Source organism: Neopsephotus bourkii, unplaced genomic scaffold (genome assembly GCF_033783945.1).
Source record: "Neopsephotus bourkii isolate Nb327-2 ecotype Australia unplaced genomic scaffold, CSIRO-AGI_Nbou_v1 NB_1589, whole genome shotgun sequence".
In the NCBI taxonomy this organism is placed as follows: Eukaryota; Metazoa; Chordata; class Aves; order Psittaciformes; family Psittacidae; genus Neopsephotus; species Neopsephotus bourkii.
Window position 1 is genome coordinate 52,379 of NW_026902065.1, and position 20,700 is coordinate 73,078.

Genomic DNA, 20,700 nt, shown 5'->3' on the forward strand with positions numbered 1-20,700 from the left:
CGCTTCTGAGTACAAAAGAAAAACTTTGCCTTTTTCCAAATAAAAGAAATATTTAGTAATCTACAGTGGGTTTCTGTCCTTTGGTGTGGGGGGAAAGAGTTAACAGCTTTTCCAAATAGGTGACTACGCAAAGCTTTGCTCGATACACCTTTAGCCCGCCTTCCTTACTTGCTCCCCTCAGGGAATCAGCCACCTAAAACAGAAAGCAGAGTTGGAGGTGATCCTGCCACAAGGCCCTGAGGACCATCCTGCTGGCTCAGTACTTTTTCCCCTCCTTGTGAAAACGCTGACAGGTTTCGAGCTGGCAAGCTGTTAATACTGCATCTGCAGCCATGCTGGGTGTGAATGTGCGACACACTGCAGCAGGAAGTGCTCAACATCAGATCTGACGATAACTGGACCTTTCTTCCAGGAAGACAAGATCATGTGGTCTTGTATGTGAGTAACCCAGGTCTAGAATACTAGAAGCATAACACTCTCAGTGATACGGCACCCTTTCTCTGCTGACTCCCCAAGAGCTCCTCGGAAATGTCACATGGGGAGCAGTTCCCCCTAAAGCTGATGTGAAGGCATAGCGTATGGTTCGCAGAACCACAGAGATGCTATGATAGCGTCCACCAGTACCGGAGGGAAACCAAAGGGGAACACCAGTATTGTGTGGAAAATATTGAGCTAATAGCCGCAAACATGAGTCCTCTCCTTATCTTAAGGCTAGGGACAGCAATGACAGCAGTCACATCTCTCATCAACCTCTTCCCAAGATAACTTGTTCATACATAGACATTAACTCTCAGTCCTCTCCCACATCCCTACTTTCTTTTTACTATCAAGAAGCAGAAAGTAAAGGGTACTTGCAGTAAAGGAATTCGTCTGAAGTCAGATCTGATCAAGGTTTTGGGTCCTTGGTTGATTCAAAAGCCTGCGGTGATGGATGTGGTAAGTTTGCTTAGATAGATCAGATTGAGATTCTACATTTTTTTTGTTCTGCTGAAAACAACAGAGAAGGAGGATGTTCCTTTCCAGGAATGTTGGACACAGAAAAGTAAGATCTCTGGCTTTGGAAAATATCCTCAGCTGAGTTCTGACCCACTGTGACAAACCCTCATAGTATAAACTTGGGAAAGTTATATACAAATATATATATGTCTACAGACATAGCTAGTCCCCAGTCATTTGGGGTAATTTTGGATCAAAGTAACTTCTAAAGAGAAACCTGGTCTCTTAAACCTCTTGGGCAGTTCTGAAAGCAGCTCTTAGTGCCATTGCGTGTCTCATTTCCCATATGTACAGCAATGAGTCAGTCGGGCTAACGACATTGACATATTCCCAAACCAACCCTGCAGCTTTTTATCCACATTTAACATTTACCTACTAGAATCCACCATGAGGCAACGAGAGCAATGGCTTTTTAATCTTCTTGCAGTCCTGGACTAAACCTGAAATAGTGGCAGAACTGAAAACAGCTACCCCTGCCCAGCTGCCAAATAAGCCAAAATGAGCTCTGGCACAAAAGAGCTCAGCCCCAGGTCAATGTCACCGGATGGAGCTCAGTCCCAGGTTGAGAGTTGCCCATGTGCACATTCCCTCCACCCATTTATTGACAGAATAAGTCTATTTACTCTACTCTAGCTGGATTGTAGTTCCTTTTTTGGAAAACACAGGGGCATGTACAGAGCTGCGGGGCTGTAAGTAGAAGGTGGTGCAGGTAAGGTGGGTGAGGAGGACCTGGGGCTGGAGGAAAGCAGATGCTGCAGGGAGGATTGAGTGGCCGTGCAACAGAGTGCAGGGAACCCATTGTCTGCAGAGTGACCAGCAAGAAGAGCAAGAAGACAAGACTTAGGCAGGTTGGAACTTAGAGACACCATACTTTCATCTGCATGACCACTGCAGTAACCAGACCCACTGCCTACTGTCATCTTCCCTCCTTCAAGCAATTTACACCTGCCAGCCAACATCTGCTCCATCCCTGTGCTGGGGAGCACACACCTTGTGCTTTGTCTCTCCCTCCAATGGGACCAAGGAAGGTAGCTAAGAAATACAGCAGTTGCTCAGTAACTCCTTGTCCCCCGAGGAAGACAACGTAAGCTATCTGCACCAGCCTCCTGGGTTGTTCTCCTCTGCGCGGCTGGAGGTGCTTCTACCCTGACTTATTCCAGGCTCAGCCTGCAGATATTATCCCTGCACAAGCCTCCGAAACCTCCATTTCAGAGAAGAAAATCCCCATTGTAGGGGGTGCACTGACCCATTGCAGCAGGACAGCACAGGACAAAGGTTGAGCTGAAGGGATATGGCACCACATTATTGATCGCTGAGACAACCTTGAGCTTGGGTAAATAAATGTCCTCCTCTCTCCCCCCTCTCCATGCGTGTGTGAGCTGGCTTGCGTAGGGGGTGTGGGCCAAGCCTCACAGATGGCAACAGGCTTCAAAGGTAGGTCTGCAGCTCCAGGGGAAACCCCAGTGCCTTCTAACAAAGAGACTCTGCTGCTGCTGCTTCCTGACTTCCTGCCCCTGCCCCTCTGTCTGCGGTTCTTTGCTTGTGCCTGCTGTTTCTGAAGGGATGCTGTGATAGCAGAGAAGTGCCTTTGCTCTCCTGGACTGCCCAACTTAGTTCACTGGCAAAGAGATGCTCCCCAGAGGTTGCATAGAAGGGTGACCCATGAGAAGCAAGGGAGGGCAATCTCTGCTGGACCTGTTTGTACCATGTGCCTCTCTAGAAGGGTGTACTAGAGCAGTAGATATGTGGCTGATTGTCCAAGTGCTGATGTTCACCAAGCTGGGTTTAATGTTTTGAAGTTAGCTAGCTGGTGCTTGCTTTCTGCAAGCGTGTTTTCATGTTGCAAGGCAGCCTGGAGGGCTTGGGACTCCATAACTGGGAAAAGCAAGGAGACCTAGGAGCCCACTCGCCCCTATCTTTGGAATGCTTCATATCAGCCATGCGGGCTAAAATGTACGAGGCAAACCATCTCTTCCCACATACGCAGCAAGTCCCTCCCATTCATTCATACACACCATTGGGTACAAAGGGGATTCTCAGACATGTAGACAGGGCACAGGCATTTCCCAAAACCTCTGTGCCCTCCCACCTGGATGCTTCACACCCCTTTTCTCTCCAGACACAGAGACACAGAAAGTGTTTGTGGGCAGCCATGCACTCAGTGATGGCAGAGGAATGGAGAAGGAAGTTGGGTCAGATAACCAAGATCAATGTGGCTCCCTTCATCAGTGGCATTAAGTCTGATGCAGTCAGAAGGGGAGTGGTGGAGAGGAGGCAAAAAAGGCATCCTGGAGGAGACAAGGGGCATAGGAAGACAGAAGATGTGCCCTGGCACAAGCAGAGGATGGTAGGGGGCTGAATGTTGCTCAGGTTATCTCTCCTCACTAACTAAACTAGCATGGCCTTAGCCCTGGGAAACATAGCCTGGTGGGAATGGTAAGGCTTGCATGCTTTTAGAGACAGAGAGCAAAATGGCACAGCAGACAAAGTGCAGCTTCTGTCTCCCAGGCTGTGGCTGTTTTGTGCAACTTCTGCGTGCATCTGAGATCATAGATTTTCTATTACAGTGATTTCTGGGTCAATAAAATACCACTTTTAAAACTGTTCCCAGCCTGGGAGGACAACACTTGTGTCTCTGGAGAAATTCATTATTGTACTCATTTGTGGTTTTGGCAGAAGCAAACCCCAGGGAATGCCTTTGAAAATTAAGAAATTACCAGGAGACGTAGACAGGACAGTGTCCTGGAAGCCTGTCTCCCATGGAATTAGGAGTTATACTCACGTTTGCACTGAGCAAAGTCTTTGATGGCTGGCACACAGATCTCTTGGGGCTATAGAGAGGAGCACAGAAATGGCAGAGCACCTCTAGAGACAGATGGGAAGGGAAGCAGAAAACTCATCCTGACCACGGACTGCTGTGTCACTAGATGCCCCTGATGGAGGCTGAGGAACAAGAGGAAGATGCTAACTCCTTCTCAAAGGATAAGTGTGAGACTAACTCACGCGACTGCCTCCGCTACGTGCCCATTGGGACAACCTTTCTTCTGCTGGCTGGAGCTGCTGCAGCAACCTGGTATTTCCTAGGTAAAAATCCAACACGTTTTGTCCCCACACACAAGGTGGATGGGCTGTAGTCAACGCAACGCCCACCCCAGAATGTGTTAGTGACTCTGGGTGATCTTTACAGACTTATACACATGGGTAAACCCCTCTCTCCTACATATCAACAGGGTAATTCAGTAGTGTCTTCTGTTGACAGACTACAGACCATGGCACCTGGAACCGGCTATCCTGCAGTATTACTGTGGCAGCCTCCAGGTCCTCAATCGCCAGTACTCCCCGGACCTTGGGCAGGTGGAGTCCAGAGCCTTCTGGTTGGAGTCAGCTAAGCTCCAGAAGATGGTGAGGCCAATTTCATGACCAGAGCTGGCCCTGAGGCAGTTCAGTGAGTAGAAGGAGGAAGGGGTCAGGTACCCTCATCCAAGTGACAGACTTGGCGGGTCTCTACAGCAAGAGGGATGGAACATAGGGGTGTCCATAGGTCCTTTGCCACTGTAACATTGCACAATAGTTATCAGACAACATTCTCGTTACAGCTGAAGGAACTGATTGGTGCCACAGAACTGGGTCGATATTACAACTCGAGCACAGTGTATGCCTTTGGGTGAGTAGTACCCACAGCATATTTGCTTGTTCGTGTGTGAAAGCTTCCAGTCAATTCTACTCTGGTTTCGTCAAAATCTGGCTGTGACAAACTGCTGCAGTCCCTACCATGGGCTGTAGGCTAGGCTGGGCAGCCCAGATCCAGAATGATTCCAGCATGACAGAGCTGGGGATGTTTTGATGTTTATGTTCATCCGAGGTCATGATGAAAAGCCAAAACTGAGGAATTTTTCAGAGAAGCAAAAGTTCGAGAGAGGGAAAAAAAAAAAAAAGGCTTGGCATTCTCAGAATCTAAGCAGATGGAAATTAACTTTCTAATTCAAGAAAGTCATTTTATGGCCTGATTCTAGGCACCGGGAGGGAGAGGCCAGAATGCACCATGGAAAAGGCATTCCAGCCAAGAAGCACGGTCCATGTGGGAATAGGGTAACAGTGGAATTGGACAGATGTGATACTGCAGCTTTGTAGATCAAGAAAGCAGGAATAACTTCCAAACTGACATATATATTGCTTTTGATTTTTTTTCCATGGAAAACTACTTCCCCAAATATGTCCTTCAGCTAAGGAAAATTGCAATTTGAACAAAGCTCCATTTTCAACTGAGGAAAGCAAAGTTTCACTCTCAATTCTTCCTCTAGCCTTTTACCGAACAAAGGTTTGCTCAATTTTCTCTGCCAGCTGGTTGAACAGAGCTTTCCCAGTCATAGTCTCCTGCAGCTTGAGCCTGCCCAGTATTAATGGCTTGTGGTGAGGTACTGAGTCATAAATCATCCACTTGTCACCACTGGGACATGACACAATCAAGTCTCAAGTACTTCTTTTCAGTGCCTGCTCAGTAGTACCCAAAGGTCATTTCTGCCTGAAATGAGACCAGTCATTAGAAGAGTCTTGATTACTTATCACATTAATTTGACCACCTATGGTCATCACTAAAGCCAGATGGCATAAAATGGCTCCCTCCCCCAAACAACTGAGCATTAACTAGCACCATGGATGCAGCAGGTCTCCCATCCCACAGAGTGGTTCCTCTGGATCACAGGAGTGATAGGTCTGATTTGTGGAAAAACAGCAGGGGGTTAATCTCTGGGGTTTTCCTCTCCAGTGATTCTGGAGAGGAAGACAGAGGATATTTAACATGCTATTTCTCTGTTAGGGAGGGCGCTCTGACCTTCTTCTTCTGGTTTGCCCTCCAAATCCCTGAGAGTCAGCAGCAGGAGATGACTGCCGAGAGGGTAAACACAATGCTCCACCAGGAGCTCTCCACCAGCTTCAACAGCTCGGGCAGCCTGTCCTACCAGACAGAGTACACAGTCAACCCCGACTCACTGGTTCTGCTGGGTAAGTACCAGCTGGTCAACTGTGGCCTGAGCAGTCAGAAATGCTCCAGGATTTTATAAGGTGCTGAAAGGAGGTTAGGAGAACAGGCCAGAGGCCACTATTGAAGGAGATAAGGGAAATGTGAAGAGAATAGGGAAGAAGTGAGGATCAGGAGGTAGAATTACACGTGTTTCTTCCTGATAGAGAACTGAAGTTTGATTAAAAAAAAACTCAAAACCCTAAAACATTCTTCCTTTGAAGGATTAAAGATTATTAGAGATACAGCTGACCATGACCAGCAAGGTAACTTTTTCATCTCCCATCAGCTTTGGCTTCTCTGGAGTAAGATCTTACACAGATCACGACTTTGATCAGCTCAGCTCAAAAATAGCAAGCAATTAGGTTTCCTGCTTCCCTTTGGGAGATTATTTCAGGCTATTGATTGAGAGAAGAACAAAGGCAACATACCTGAGTCACCACTTGTTTTCCTCCGAGACACAGCATTGTTGCCACTTCATTTCTTGACATATAATTTTAAGGATTGTTTCTTTTTGCCCACAGTGAAGATCACAGCCTCTTTAAAAAGCTGCCCTTACAGAAGTTCTTTAAAATAAGTGTTCAATAAAGGACTAGGGGTGTGTCTATATTCAATGCATCCAAACCCAATGGAATTTGCATTTGGTCTTTCAAATGAGACTTAACTTCTCAGCTTTATCTGATTTCTCTTAGAAAGCCCCAAACCTCACAGGTTTTAAAATACATTGGTTTTCTTTTCTCCTCTTGGGACTCCCATTTCCAAGTTTCTTCTTCATTTCAATTTTTTTCCCCCTATACATTTTATCTCACATTTTTCTAAGGTGAATCTTACTTTAAATATCCCACTCTCATTTTCTGTAACTTTTCCCTCCATATCTCAATTGTTTTATCTTGGGGGTAATTTTTTTGGTGTCCCCAAAGAAAATTTTGTTTCCTCAAAATGATTTTAACTCCTTCATCCAGAGCATCATGTCAAGATCTTTTTCTGGAGACACATTATAGCATCTCATGAGGGCATGTCCTTCACAGTTACCATTAGTCACTTCTACTTATTATTTGTTTCTAGCATACCAGACCTTATGCTCAACTGCTTTAAATTAACCTTCCTTAGAAAAGTATTATAAGATACTATTTTAAATGCTTCCAAGTCAGCTCATTTAGCATTTTCCCTTTATCTACTCACTTCATAATATAACTAATAAACAAAGAAAAAATGATGGTGCCATTTTTTTAAGCTGGTCCCATTTCCACCTTATTTGCATCTGTTTCACTGTTTTATTCATTCCAGCAGGCCATGCTTCTTTCTGTTTTGGTATTTACACACCACTTGTAGCTTCTCCAGCTCCTTCTGCTTTCTCCAGTCCTTTCCACCACCCTCTCAGAAGCACAGTCTTCTTATACTGCTGGGCCAGGGTGACCTCAAGCAAGTGACTTAACCTCTGGCTTCATTTGCTCTGAAAACTTGGAGTGAAAAATTAGCTAGGTAATAGCAAGTCATTAGCACTCCATTGCTTTCTGACAGACTCATTTGCTGACCTGCTTTAATGTTAAGACGCAGAGCTGCAAACCATTGACTAGCACAGGAACCTTTCCAATGTTTCATTTTTACTAACACCTCCACTCGCCCCAGGACACTGCCTTCCCCTTTCTCCCAAAGAGTTTCAGGACTACCTTCTCCTTATAGGAACTCAGTCTTACTACCTTCAGATGAAAGAGTACTTGAGATCAATTCAGCCTACGTCCTTCCCTACAGCACATGCATTTCTCTAGGAGCCTGCCTTATGCCGGCAGTATCGTCTTTTCCAACACATCTGGTTTTGCTATGACAAATCTGCTTAGCTCTCCCCATAGAATTGCAAGCTCTGCTTAGGAACTATAAAAGAGCAAAGCCCTGACCTAGGCAAATCCCCAACAGCAATTCTCACACCCAACTGACCTCATGATGCCTTTTATTTTGGCAATTATTCTCAGTAGCACCTGATCTCTGGCGGCTTCCAGTTCAGCTGGAAGGCTGGAGCAAAGCCCAGCTCTCCTTACAATGTTGTCCACCCTGTGACTTTGTTTTGTATTGATCTGTAGTCCTTGCTGGTGGCTTTCTCTGCATCCCCCTTCTCCAGAAGTGTATTCTGTAAGGATGTCGAGTAGCTCATCAGCCAGTGGTCATCAAATGAGACCTCCTTCCCCACCCTCAGTAACTCACACAATTTTTAGTGAGGGTTATTTAAACTGGGAGAGCAGGGGAGGGGAGGGTAGATGGTGAAGGCTCTTGGAAGTGGGGTTGTTCCCTGTGGTGTGGTTGGCGGAGGAGTAGGGTGGCTCCCTGAAGCAATGCCCAGGGCATGCTTCCCTATGATCCTGGGCAGAGGAAGAGGTCCTGGAACAGCACAGAAAAATGGTCAAGGAAAAACTGTGGAGAAGCCCACGGTAGCCTGGAAAGTATGGACTTGGGCTGTTGGGTTTGGGGCAGAGGCCAGAGAGATTCCTCAAGAGAGATGGGTTGGGGACAGCATGACTGAAACAGGTTCCTGAGAGCAGATGGAGAAGTACCTGGAGGATGGCGCGTACTGAAGTTGTGAGCAAGTCATTTACACAGGAAGGAAGGGAATCATCACCTGCCATGCTAGTATTCAGATGCTACCAGATTTATCTTTTTGTTTATCTTCCTTTATATATTTTCTTTCTGACAGAATCCAGTGTGAAAGACATAGTAGTGCTGAAATCCACTCTGGGTAGGCTATCTTTTCCTTTCCTTTTGAGTTTGTGACTTTATGGGAGGGATTTTTGCAGGGCACAGAAAGCTTCTTGGCTTCTGGAGTTGTAAATCCTGGGAACGGGAGATGAGAACAGTAGCAAGGGAGCACCAATGCTGCTGCTCGGTCAGATGCAAACTACGTGAAGCAGCTACATGCTGGGTGGCTTTGAGCATCTTGACACCTCTGCCCCAGTAGCACACGACTGTGCAAAGATACCAGCTCCCAGCTGCAGTGCAGCCACCTTAATCTTGTCCTAATGAATCCTAATGAATGAGTCCTAATGAATCCCATCAGATTGCTTGGTGTACTGATACAACAGCACTAATCCCAGGCCTCGTGGAATTCTGCTGAGTGGGGATTATCCTGCGTGGCTCTGCACTGGATGTGTTGTCAGTCATTTAGGGGTCTGTTGCCTTAGCAATGTTTGAAGATGCTTCTATTAATTTCAGTCAGTGTTGTAAGTGCTGTGGCTGGGAGCTTGCATCAGATATACTGTTAGAAACTCAGTTTTAAGCTGACTTCTATTCAAAAATCCTAATATGGAAGCCTGGTGAAACCTGGAAACCAGGCGAGAAGGTTGTAAAGCAGTGGATAATATGGGGGTGAGAGGAGAAAGAGGGGAAGAAGAAAATAGAGCTAGTAGAAGATAACTGCTCTGTGCTGATATTTAAAGCTTGCGGTATTGATAGCTTAACCAAGGAAGAGGGGTCAGTTTTTACAGAGAGAAACTGGGGCAACAGTAAAAAGGGACCGTTGCCATCACAACATATGTAAAAGTAAACTGAGATCACTGGGATGAGTCAGCCTTACCCTGAAATAGGGCTCACTTACATTGATTTCCCAAGAGACAATACCATATCTGAATTTCCCTTACAACCACCACTAAGCCCTCCACTTGCATCACCTCGCGGTTTCAATCCCTCTGTCTTTCCTCTGGTTTCAGGTTGCTACAGGTACAGCTATGTCCAGGAGGATGACGTCCTAAGGCTGGAGGGCCCTGACTACCTGGCCTCCAGTTGCCTTTGGCACCTCCATAGCCTGAAGGGCTACATGATCAAGCTGCGCCTGGAGTGGACTCTGACGGACTGCAGGGACCGCCTGGCTATGTACAACGCAGCCGGGCCCCTGGAGAAACACCTCATCACCTCGTAGGTAGCTCCTGAGCAGGGCAAGCACGGTGGGGAAGCCAGGCAGGATGGCACGACACACCACAGCAGGGGAAGGTGTTAGACTGCATCAGAGGAAATTCTCTTTGATGCAGAACCTGTGTCTTGCTGATGAGCCAAAGTCACTGATGTGGGATATCACAGAGCCAGCCATGCAGGCTGAGAGACTACAACAGCACGAGCTGTCTCTCTGCTGGCCTGTTGTTTGACTCAGTGCCTCACAGCAGGCATGTGCTGCGGATAACACAGACATCTATTGTCTCTTTCTCATTCTTCTTGTTTGTCGCTTGCTTCACTCCTAACCTTTTACCTCTTCCTCCTGAGGATCTATGGCTGCAGCCGGCAGGAGCCCATTGTGGAAGTCCTTTCATCTGGCCCTGTCATGTCCATCGTGTGGAAGAAAGCCATGTACAGCTACTATGACCCTTTCATCCTCTCAGCGCAGGCAGTGCCCCTCAAAGGTGGGGAAGGCTGGAGGAGGGAGGCCATAGATAGAGAAAAGACACGAGTTAATTCCTGCATCACAGCTCTTAGAGGTGCTCCAGTCTCATTAGGGTCAAAACTCACTCTATATTGCAAGGGTAAAACTGGTCAGTAAAAAGGTTAGATGTTATTCCCTCACCCATACTCACACATTCACATCTGGCTCAAGTCTTTACAGTCTGGCAAGCAGAGCCCAAGTGATTGTGATACAAGAAGGCCAAGTTCTCATGCATGGACAAACCAGATGTGGCCTGGACATCACATCCACATGCACTTGCAGATAAATATCAATTCAGTGTGAGTCTAAATCAGCAATTTACATTACCATTACCCTCTTTGGACAGGAGAAGGAGGCTAGAAGTCTTGCCAGGTAGAAATGGCCCCTTGCAGGGACACTGAAGTGGAAGATCCCAGTCACCTCTAGCATTAAGCCTTAGAGCCCTTTTTCTCCTACAGTGGGATGAGTATATGGCATCCCCAGGCTGAGGTTGAGCTGACAGGCAGCAGGGCTTTGAATGTCTGTATTTACAGCCTGTGAAGTGAACATAACCCTGCGGGAGAGCCTGGAGCTGCAGGGGAAGATCAGCACCCCACACTACCCCAGTTACTACTCACCCAACACAGAGTGTACCTGGCACATGACGGTAAGAGCCAGCTCCCACAAGAGCATCCGCCCTATCCCTGAAACCCATGCCCGCATTCAGGGGGATAAGGGGTACAGATGGTGCTCTCAGTCAGATCTCCATGAGAAGCAAGCAGAGGGTGGCACTCTGCCTAGCCTCCACATAATGTGTTTCTGAAGGGAAAGGAGTCTAATATTGGCACAACCAGCAGAGCTACCCTGGGCTGCGGCACGGCCCCAGTTTCGAGGGTGCTCCCTTCTGGCCTGCAATGTGTGTATTGACAGCTTTCCCCTTCACATCTACCCTGCTCGTTTCTTTCCTATGGAGTGAGCTGCAGCACTCACAGGAGCCATCGACAATCTGCTCTGGACCCCTTGCCTGCAGGTCCCATCCCTCAACTATGGGGTCACCTTGTGGTTTGATGCCTACTCGCTCAGCAGACAGAAGCACGACCTGCCCTGTACCCAAGGCCAGTGGATAATTCAGAACAGAAGGTGTGTCTTGGGGTCCTCGTTTAATTCACCTGGGGTTAAACTGGGATTAAACCTCTGCAGGTTCCCTGCTCACTTCAGCCACCAGGTCTGAGGGAGCACAGGCTATCGCCACACTCAGTGGCCGCTGTTCGTGCTGGTGCCTCTTGCTTTTCTAGTTCTTTTTCAGCCTCTGTCACTCACAGGCTCCCCAGTGAGCACATTTCTTGCAGAATTGCTTCAAGTTACCAGCCTGTCTTCTCTGACTTGCTGTTTGCATCAGGCTTTCTAGTTTTCTCCCATGTGTAACCTTGGTGTCCTCCCACATCTCCTGTGTTTGCAAATCTGCCTGTCACCACCTCTGCAATATTATCTGTGTGCCATTGCCTTCCACCCACCTCCGTACAGACCTTCTGCCTAGCTCCATATCCTCCTGCTTTGACTGCAGCTGCTTTCCCCTGCAGGACTTCCCAACATTAGCACCCATACATAGATGGGGGTTGTCACCACCGAGAGCTGCTGCACTCCCATCTCCCCAGAGCAGGCTTGGAGATAGATGGACCCATGGCTTTTGTTTTTCTCCTACATACTGCAGAATTGCCTCTTTTCCCCTCCAAACCTTCCCCCAGCCTGTCTCATTAACTTCCTCTGCACTCCTGTGGGGTAACTTCTTTTCCTCTCAAGTGTCTTACCCAGAAGCAATGTTCACCTGCTTTAGGATTTCCGCTTTTTCTCTCCCTGCCTTCCTCTCTTAAACTGTCAGCACCACAGTTACACCAACATGGCTTTTTCAGGAAGATAAATGCAAGGAATGAATTGCTTTCTGTGGTCTGAATTCAGCTCAGAAAGTGGGAAATGTCCAAAGACAGGGCTGCTCTGGACTCTGGATCTCATGCCATAATTGAAGGCATTTTACCCATACCCAGCCTGTGAGGCCCCCTTCCCACCCCAGCCCCACTGAGCCCACTTGGTTGTCTTCTTCCTCTCTGCCCAAAGCACCCTGCTTGTGTTTGCTCCCCAGGTTGTGTGGCCTGCGGACCCTGCAAGCCTACGCTGAGCGGATCCCAGTCACATCCTCTGCTGATATCACCATCACCTTCACCTCACAGATCTCCTTAACCGGCCCCGGCGTACAGGCAGCTTACAGCCTCTACAACCAATCTGACCGTAAGTTCAGGCTCCTGCCTGCTCCTCAGTGGGATGGTGGCTACCAGCTCCCCCTGTGTACTTGGCTTGTGTTCGAATAAACACCAGGCACATCCCATGAAACCTGGATGCCGTCAGCACTTCATGCACGTGCTCACAAATGTGCACGCACTCATCTCCCAAAGAGAAGAGGCTTTTATGTGCAAAGCTGTTTCTGCACATGTGGCCCTGCCTCATGCTGCAGAGCATCCATGTGCCAAAACCCAAGGTCAGAGAGCTGACTACAGCCTCACTCCAGTGCCCACACCATGGACTGGCCTTGGGAATTCAGTGAGAGACCAGCTTGAAGTGGCTTTTATTTCAGTTACAAAAGCTCTTAGAGAGAGCTGTTTCCCACTCACCTTGGAATCTGTGCAAGTGAGAGACAAATAAAACCACACACAAATACACATACGTACATATGCAAATGCACACCCACAGTCTGTCTTTCCAAGGTTTCTCCATCTCCCTCCTAAAGGGTGTCTGTAACACATACCAGTGCCTGAATAAGCACACCTGCAACATGTCTAACACAAACCAAGTTTTAACAACAACCCCGAAGGACATGTTTCAGCTTTCCCACAGCATTCAGGAGTCAGGAGGATGGTTGTCCTGGCTCTTGCCCATTGGTACACCGGGAAGCAGGGACAGGGCCCTCCCTCTTCTGGTGTATAGCATGGTTCTGTTTGCCCTTGTTCAGAGCAGATGATGTGACACACCTGTGGTCAGGGGATGTGCAGCCCCCTTTTCAAGCCACAGCGCTCTGCTGCAAGGAGGTTTCCAGTCACTGAGGACTAACTACTCTCTGGTGGTTTCACAGCCTGTCCCGGGGAATTCCTGTGTTCTGTGAATGGTCTGTGTGTCCCAGCCTGTGACGGGATCAAGGACTGCCCCAATGGGCTGGACGAGAGAAACTGTGGTGAGTGATTTCTTCTCCCCGATGGTCCTTGCTCTCAGCAGGACACAGCCCCTTGCTGCTGCAATGGCAGACAGAGATGGGAAGGATTCATTTAATCTAAGTTCGGCCTTGCACATCCCCTCCAGGAGCTTAAGCCTCTGCACCCCTAAAAGCCTTAGCCCATTGTATGGCCTCAGCCTGCTCAGGAAGGAGCAGCAACACTTCTTGCTCTTGTGTACATCACAGTCTTCCTGGGAGAAATCCCTAGTGTCCGTGCACTAAGTGCTCCAAGCAGCCTGAAAGAAGTGGAGCCTGTCCCTCACCTTGTCCTGCTGCTCACCCCCTCTTCCCCAGCCCCGGCAATCATCCTCAGCCCTGGCCGACAGCCCCCTCTGCTGTCACAGATCTCAGCATCCCCCTCCAGCCCTCGCATCCTGTCCGCATCTCCCCCCCAGCCCACTCACTGCCCTGCCCTCTCCCCCCCCCCCCCCCCCCCAAAGCCGCTAGATCTGTGCAGATCCTCACCCGTATATTGCACCCCAGGTTGGGAGCATCTAAGTCCTCAATCAGCCGTCAGTTCTTCATGCCAACAGCAGTTAGTAGTGATGCAGACATCATCCCCGGCATTCCAGGACTCTCACAAAGCCCCATTCTCATAGGAACAGCTATTCAGGCTCATGCATGGCACCTAATTCATCTATTCTCTCATCCCTGGTGTAAGCGGGGGGTGCATCACACTGCTGCCACCACTTAGTTTTCATTAGCTGTCCCCTGCGGCTGTTTTTCTTAGCTAGGAAGATCCCTGAACCACTGGAGACAGTGGCCAATTGTGAAAGATTCAGAAGAAAGTATAGAAATGTCTAAAGTGAAAGGAAGGAGCACTGGAAATCTGAGAGCTCTCACAGGATCACTGAGGTTGGGTTTTATACTGTCTGTGGTCTTGCTGACAGCGCACACTGTCCCATCATCTAGCTGTCAGGGCTTTCTTGCTTCCCTCATGCAGACACGGATACATATACACCCTTATGGATATCTAATCCTTTCTTGGATCTTGACCCCAGGCATTTCTTGTGTCATTCAGTTCCAAGTTCAGACCGAGACTGAAGAAAAATGTATTTGTCTCTCAGTGTTTTCAAACATCCTTTCATATTTGAAAAAGAAAATAGAAACATCACAGTTTCCTTCCTTTCTTACATTCCTGCCACTGTTGCATCTGCTTACTCACTCCATCTCTGTATGGAAATGTCCCTGTCTTTAAAATCAGTCTTCACATTGTCTCAGACCTTCATGCACCCTTCATCATTGGAAGCCTCATGTAATTACTGAAGAAAATATAGTAAGTGCAATAAGAAAATGCCCTGGAGGTACTGGCCCATCACGTTTCGTGTTGAATAGAGATGCACACTAACACTTGGCAATTGCTGATATAGAAATCTATAACCAGGATGGATGGGCACCTGAAGGCCATCTCCATCCATGCTGTTGGAGCTCATGGGCATTGAGGAGTCTTGTTGTTCAGGCCTCACCTACAAGAGACTGAGGGGAGCAGCTGGTCTGCAGGGGAAGGTGACCCATGAGCTGAGGGTGACAGCAAGGCAGGAGGAACAGTGAGCTCACCACACAGGATGCAGTCATACAGAAACTGAACAAGGCGAGTGGACCAGGTCTGGTGGTGGCCACCTGGGGTCAACCAAGAGTCCAATGACCTCAGGCAAGTCCATAGTGATGAGGCAGGTCTGAGGACAAGCCAAGAACTTAAGGAGAGTGAAGTCAGCACCAGCAAAATGTAAGACAGGGTGCAGACATACCTACAACATAGATCAGGCAAAGACCACACAACTGCATTATACCTAAGCTGGTCTTAATCACACCTTATGTATGAGGTGGGGGAAGAGGTTGCAGAGCCTACTGGTGGGTGTAGGACCCTAACCTTCTCTTGTGTAGCTAATTCCCAGGTGCTTCCCTCCTTTTCCTTGCAGTGTGCCCTGCAAAGTTCCAGTGCCGTGAAGACAGCTCTTGCATCGAGTTCAGCAAGGTCTGCAACCTGCAGGTGGACTGTGCCAACGGGAGTGATGAGGAGCAATGCAGTGAAGGTAGGAAGGGGACAAATACCTTCCGCTGTGCTCAGCCCAGGACTGTCAGTAATGCACTTACCTCTTGTGAGGTAAAGGCACCAGCAGCGAGTTAACGTGCCCGACCTGATCACTATGTTTGCTCTGACTGTAGCTGACCAAGCTTGTTCAAGACATCCCCTGTCATCACTTATGGAACGCCCCAAAGCTCTCTGTTGCCTTCCCCCTCACCCCCCCACAAAGGACTTTAGGCTGCACCTACAACCTGCAGCCCTCTCTCTTTGCAGGGGTCCCCTGTGGTCCCTTCACCTACCGCTGTGAGGATGGGACCTGTGTGAAGAAACCCAACCCTGTGTGTGACACCACTGCAGACTGCAAGGACCTGTCCGATGAGAAGAGCTGTGGTGAGGAAATGCTCAGTCATACATGTGCCAGGCAGGTTTGGGGTGCCACAGAGCCTCCTTTTCCTCACCACCATCAGCACCCACCCTCCCTTTTCCCACTACCTCTTCCCTACCCCAGCCCCATGGCAACAGTGCCTGTTCTCCAACCTACAGTGGAAGCAGCAAGGAGCCAGCTCTCTTTGCTGAGCTGTGAGCAGACATTTTTCTCTTTGGACGGCTGCTCCCCATCTCCTTCAGACAGAGGCAGCACGCCAGATAGACGTGTCTCACACGCCAGGTCCTACCCACAGGCTGCCTGTTGGACCATGATGCTGGCTTATGTGAAGTAATGCCATCCTACAAGGCTCCAGCCAGGGAAATCACCCGTGACTGCATGGTCACTGGCAGGAAGAGAGCTTCTGTTTTCATTTCCCTGCTTGTTTTATCCAGAGCCTTGGTGGGAGGTGAAGAGGAATGACTGTGAGGGTTCCCCAGCAGCACAGCAGGTAGCACAGACAAGGTGCTGCCCCAAAGACATCCCTAGGCTAAGGCTGTGCAGGCATCAATGGAGCACATGCAAGGCAGAGTGCTCCTTAGACCTGTCCTGCACAGTACATAAAGCATCTGCTTGCTGGGCAAGCAAGGGATTAAAGGTCAAATAAGCAGGATTTAAGTCAGAAAGGAAGGGCAGGCACAGTATATCATGTTCCCTTCCTCCCCTGAAGTACCTGCTGCATCTGCTCTTCCTCAGACTGTGGGCTCCAAGCCCCTCTCAGCAGGATCGTGGGGGGTGAGAATTCCGTGGAAGGGGAATGGCCATGGCAGGCCAGCCTGCAGGTTCGGGGGCGCCACATCTGTGGGGGAACACTTGTTGCTGATCGCTGGGTGGTCTCAGCCGCACACTGCTTCCAGGATGAGAGGTAAATGGAGAGGGGAGGGTGCCAGGAGGGAGAAGGGCTTGCATTGCTTTCCATGCCATACGTGATGGGAGGATCTTCATGGCTTGCAGCTGGAGAAAGGGGTATGGGTACACACACTAGTGTTTGGGTGTGCATCAGGGAAAGGGGCAGTGCTGGATTCACAGAGCGGCTTTGGGAGGGCAATGGTAGTGGAAGACACTTCACAGTTTCACCTTTGCTTTGGCTCTGGCTTGTCCCAATGCTGTCACAACCATAGAGGCTTCAGTGTGTGCTAGGATGGGTCCAGGATAGCATTACCTGTGGAGGATGCTGTTTGGGTCCCATGCTGTCACCTTCAGTATGGTGACACCAGCCTTGGTAGGCCTGGGGCTGTGCTGCAGTTGCACTTCTCACCTCACCCCCCTCCTGCCATGCTCCTACTTGTGTCCTACAACCCTTCCAGGAAGCCCACCAACACTGGGAGCAGGGCTTTCAAGTGGCCCATGCAGGCTGAATTGGCCATTTTGGAGTGTCCCAATGCAGGATGGGTGGGAGCTAGCACAGCCCGGTTAGATGGCTGTACTGCTCTCCAAGTATCACCTTGTTAGACTGTTCCTGGCTTTAGCCCCTCTTCCTGTAAAGGACTGTCATGCCTTTCAATACCCTCACTCCTGAGCTGCTTTTCTCACTTCACTCCCTCTTAGAAACCTCTGAGAGCTTGCTCTCCTTCTCCATCTCTCCTTCTCCTTGCAGCTTTACTTCACCCACTCAGCCCTTGCTCTCTTCCCTATCACAATCACTTGCACACAACCAGCCCCACTTGCTTGCCTAACCTATATACACATTTTAGCCTGCTTTGTGAAGGAAAATAAGCAAATGTCAAGTTTCCCATGTGAATGAGCATCTGCCCAAAGTTGGTCCCACTGTACAGGCATGCCAAGGCATCAAAAAATGTCCCACCTAGTTTCTTCATATCAGTAGCCAAATAAAAAAGAGGCCCCTCTGAGGAACAAGTTCATCCATATCAGATACTCCTCACAAGACTGCAACAGAAGTCACCAGGCTCTGCCCACCCTTCTCTGTCCCTGTGACGAGTTATCTTCTCTGCTGCATCCCACAGGCTGGCCTCTGCCTCCATCTGGACAGTTTACCTGGGGAAATACTTGCAAAACGCCACCAGCCACACTGAGGTGTCCTTCAAGGTGATCCGCCTCTTCCTCCACCCTTACTACGAGGAGGACAGCCATGATTACGATGTGGCCCTGCTCCAGCTGGACCATCCTGTCATCATCTCACCCTTAATCCAGCCCATCTGCTTGCCTGCTCCTTCTCACTTCTTTGAGCCTGGCCTTCACTGCTGGATCACTGGCTGGGGAGCCCTCAAGGAAGGCGGTACGTGCAAGGTCTTTGCTGGTGGCCTGCTGTAGCAGAGCCAAGGCAGAAACATAGGTTCAGATGTGGGGTAGGTAGAATAGACTTCTGTTTACCCCAAAGCATTATGCCTCCTTCACCCCCCTTGATTTTGGGTCATAGGCTGCTTAAAGTTACCTACTGAGCACCTTGGAACCTCATTCAGAGAAGACAGCACGAGAGTGTGGTAATCTATATGGGGACAGCATGCATTCTTTAATTCAAAGACTGGAACAGTCCTTCAGGAATTAGGGGTCTGTGTAGTGCCTATTCAGCCATGATCACAGCAGGGAGCAGTCCTAGTCTCTAAGCCCAACCCCATGTTTATACAGACATTTGCTTACAGCAACCTTTTCCCCATGTCAAAGACACTCGAACCTGGATCCCCTTGGCCACACCTGTACTATTAAATTCAATGGGAGCAGTGCAGTGCCCTGCTGAAAGTTAGACTGTGATGACAGTGAAAAGCAGAATAGAAATGGCAGCTTTCAGCGTACAGTGGGATGGGCATGGGCTGGGGATCACAGTAAATGGTGGGAAGCCCCACCACTGCTCACCTGCACTATTTTTGGTGCTGTACCACTCAGGGCACATCAGTAATGTTCTGCAGAAGGTGGACGTGCAGCTCATCCAGCAGGACATCTGCAGCAAGGCCTATCACTACATGATTTCACCCAGGATGCTGTGTGCTGGGTACCACAGGGGCAACAAAGATGCCTGCCAGGTGACAGAGGAATGGTGGGATCAGGGTTGACTACCGGAGGTGGGGTGTGTTCCAAGTCTCCCAGATGCACACCATACCCTGAAATAAGGGTGAAAAGACTGCAAAATGCCTGACTATCCCAACATTTCCTCTGATCTAAGTGTCCAGCAATAGTTCCTGGGACACTTCTTCCCACCATCTTTGCCTTAGACAGGATCCAATTACACTTAAACTTCTCCTTTTCTTATTTCAGCCCATTCTCCACTCTTTACCTCACCCTTCCAGGTCCTGTGTTTATGTCAGTCTTTTACCCCCTCAGCCTCTGTAGCACTTGTTTAGAAATGCCACACAGAGCAGCAAGAAACAGTGGATCACCATTAATCCATTTTCTTTTCCATTTCTCTAGGGTGATTCTGGAGGTCCGCTGGCCTGCAAGGAACCCAGTGGCAGGTGGTTTCTGGCTGGTTTGGTCAGCTGGGGAATGGGATGCGCACGTCCAGATCAGTACGGAGTCTACACCAGGATCACCCAAGTGCTGGCCTGGATGAATCAAACCATGAGCTGAGAAAAGTCTATCTCTGCCTTCTCCCCATGAGACCTACACCCACATGGCGCTCATTCCTGATCTTGCTCACTTGCCTCTCAGAGAAGGACAGTTTCTATGTAGGATGCTGTCAGACCCAGGATGGTGCCGTGGGAGTTGTGGAGAAAATCAGGCAAACCTTCTTCTCTCTCAGTGCTTCCCAGGGAGCATCCCAAGGTGTTTTTAGGCCATCCATCCAAAAGAGTTGGGGGGGGGTGGTGTGTGACACAACACACAACAGTGGTCCCAAGCTGATGGAATAAGGGGAGTTGAACTTTCCATGAACCATGTGATCCAGCTGCAATCTTATGCTGGAACATTTGCTGAAAGAAAAATGTGACTGATGTAGTTAGAGATTCCAGTAACTGTGAAATCAATCTGCCTCCCTCTTCCTTCCTGCTGCTCATCCTTCTTCCCCCTTCCCCTCCCATCACTCCTCCTCTTCCATCTCCCTAATTGCTTCTTTTCTTAGCCCGCGCGCGAGTGCTGCTCAGCTCAACCGGGCAGCTCTTCACATCTCGCTGACTCCCAGGCATGAGTCCAGCATCACACCCCCAGGCACGTGTCCTGCCTCCCTGATAGAGCAGCACCCAGCCTCTGCTGCTGCGCTTTCCCCAGGGAAATGCCCATCAGAGCAGCCTCCCATCCATTTCCCTCTGTCCTTCTAAATACATTTAACATGAGGGCGCCTCAACTGCTTCCATCTCCTAACTCAAGAGAATCCAGGAAGTGAAGGAGAAGGCTTCAGTGCTGAAACAGTAACTGCTATGGGTTTGGGTTTTTTACCAAAGATATATGTATGTGTGTGTATATTTACAATGGGCCACTCTCTGAAATTATAAATAAAAATAATTCTAGGGGGTTTTTGGCTCTAGTTTGCATTACTCTATTAAAAATCATCTTGGGGTTTGTATCTTTTCGACCAAACTCCAATCCTGGCACTGAGAACGGGCAAAAATTTCCACACCCTTATGCTCCCTTCTCAGCTGTCCCCAGGCACAGTGAGATCTAGCTAGATAGATGGGGGGTCCTCACTTACTGTTATGATTTAGGGCTGCAG

General features: G+C 48.9%; 1 protein-coding gene across 4 annotated transcripts; it reads left to right on the plus strand.

Moving 5' to 3' along the window:
* The first annotated feature begins 1,566 nt into the window (after positions 1-1,566).
* On the plus strand, positions 1,567-20,500 carry TMPRSS6 (transmembrane serine protease 6). Of its 4 annotated transcripts, none has more exons than XM_061371737.1 (18): positions 1,571-2,329; positions 3,924-4,080; positions 4,256-4,398; positions 4,593-4,660; positions 5,813-5,997; positions 8,700-8,741; positions 9,709-9,913; positions 10,256-10,392; positions 10,946-11,058; positions 11,422-11,531; positions 12,529-12,674; positions 13,513-13,611; positions 15,570-15,683; positions 15,950-16,066; positions 16,797-16,965; positions 18,065-18,336; positions 18,942-19,078; positions 19,464-20,500. In XM_061371737.1, exons 2-18 carry the CDS (start codon positions 3,924-3,926, stop codon positions 19,620-19,622), a joined length of 2,373 nt encoding a protein of 790 aa, XP_061227721.1. In that variant the 5' UTR covers positions 1,571-2,329; the 3' UTR covers positions 19,623-20,500. The 4 variants fall into 4 exon arrangements, with proteins under 4 accessions (XP_061227724.1, XP_061227721.1, XP_061227723.1 ...); XM_061371739.1 differs by lacking the exon at positions 1,571-2,329 and adding an exon at positions 2,339-2,430; XM_061371740.1 differs by lacking the exon at positions 18,942-19,078 and having other exon boundaries at positions 1,567-2,329; positions 19,464-19,595.
* Positions 20,501-20,700: the final 200 nt, after the last annotated feature.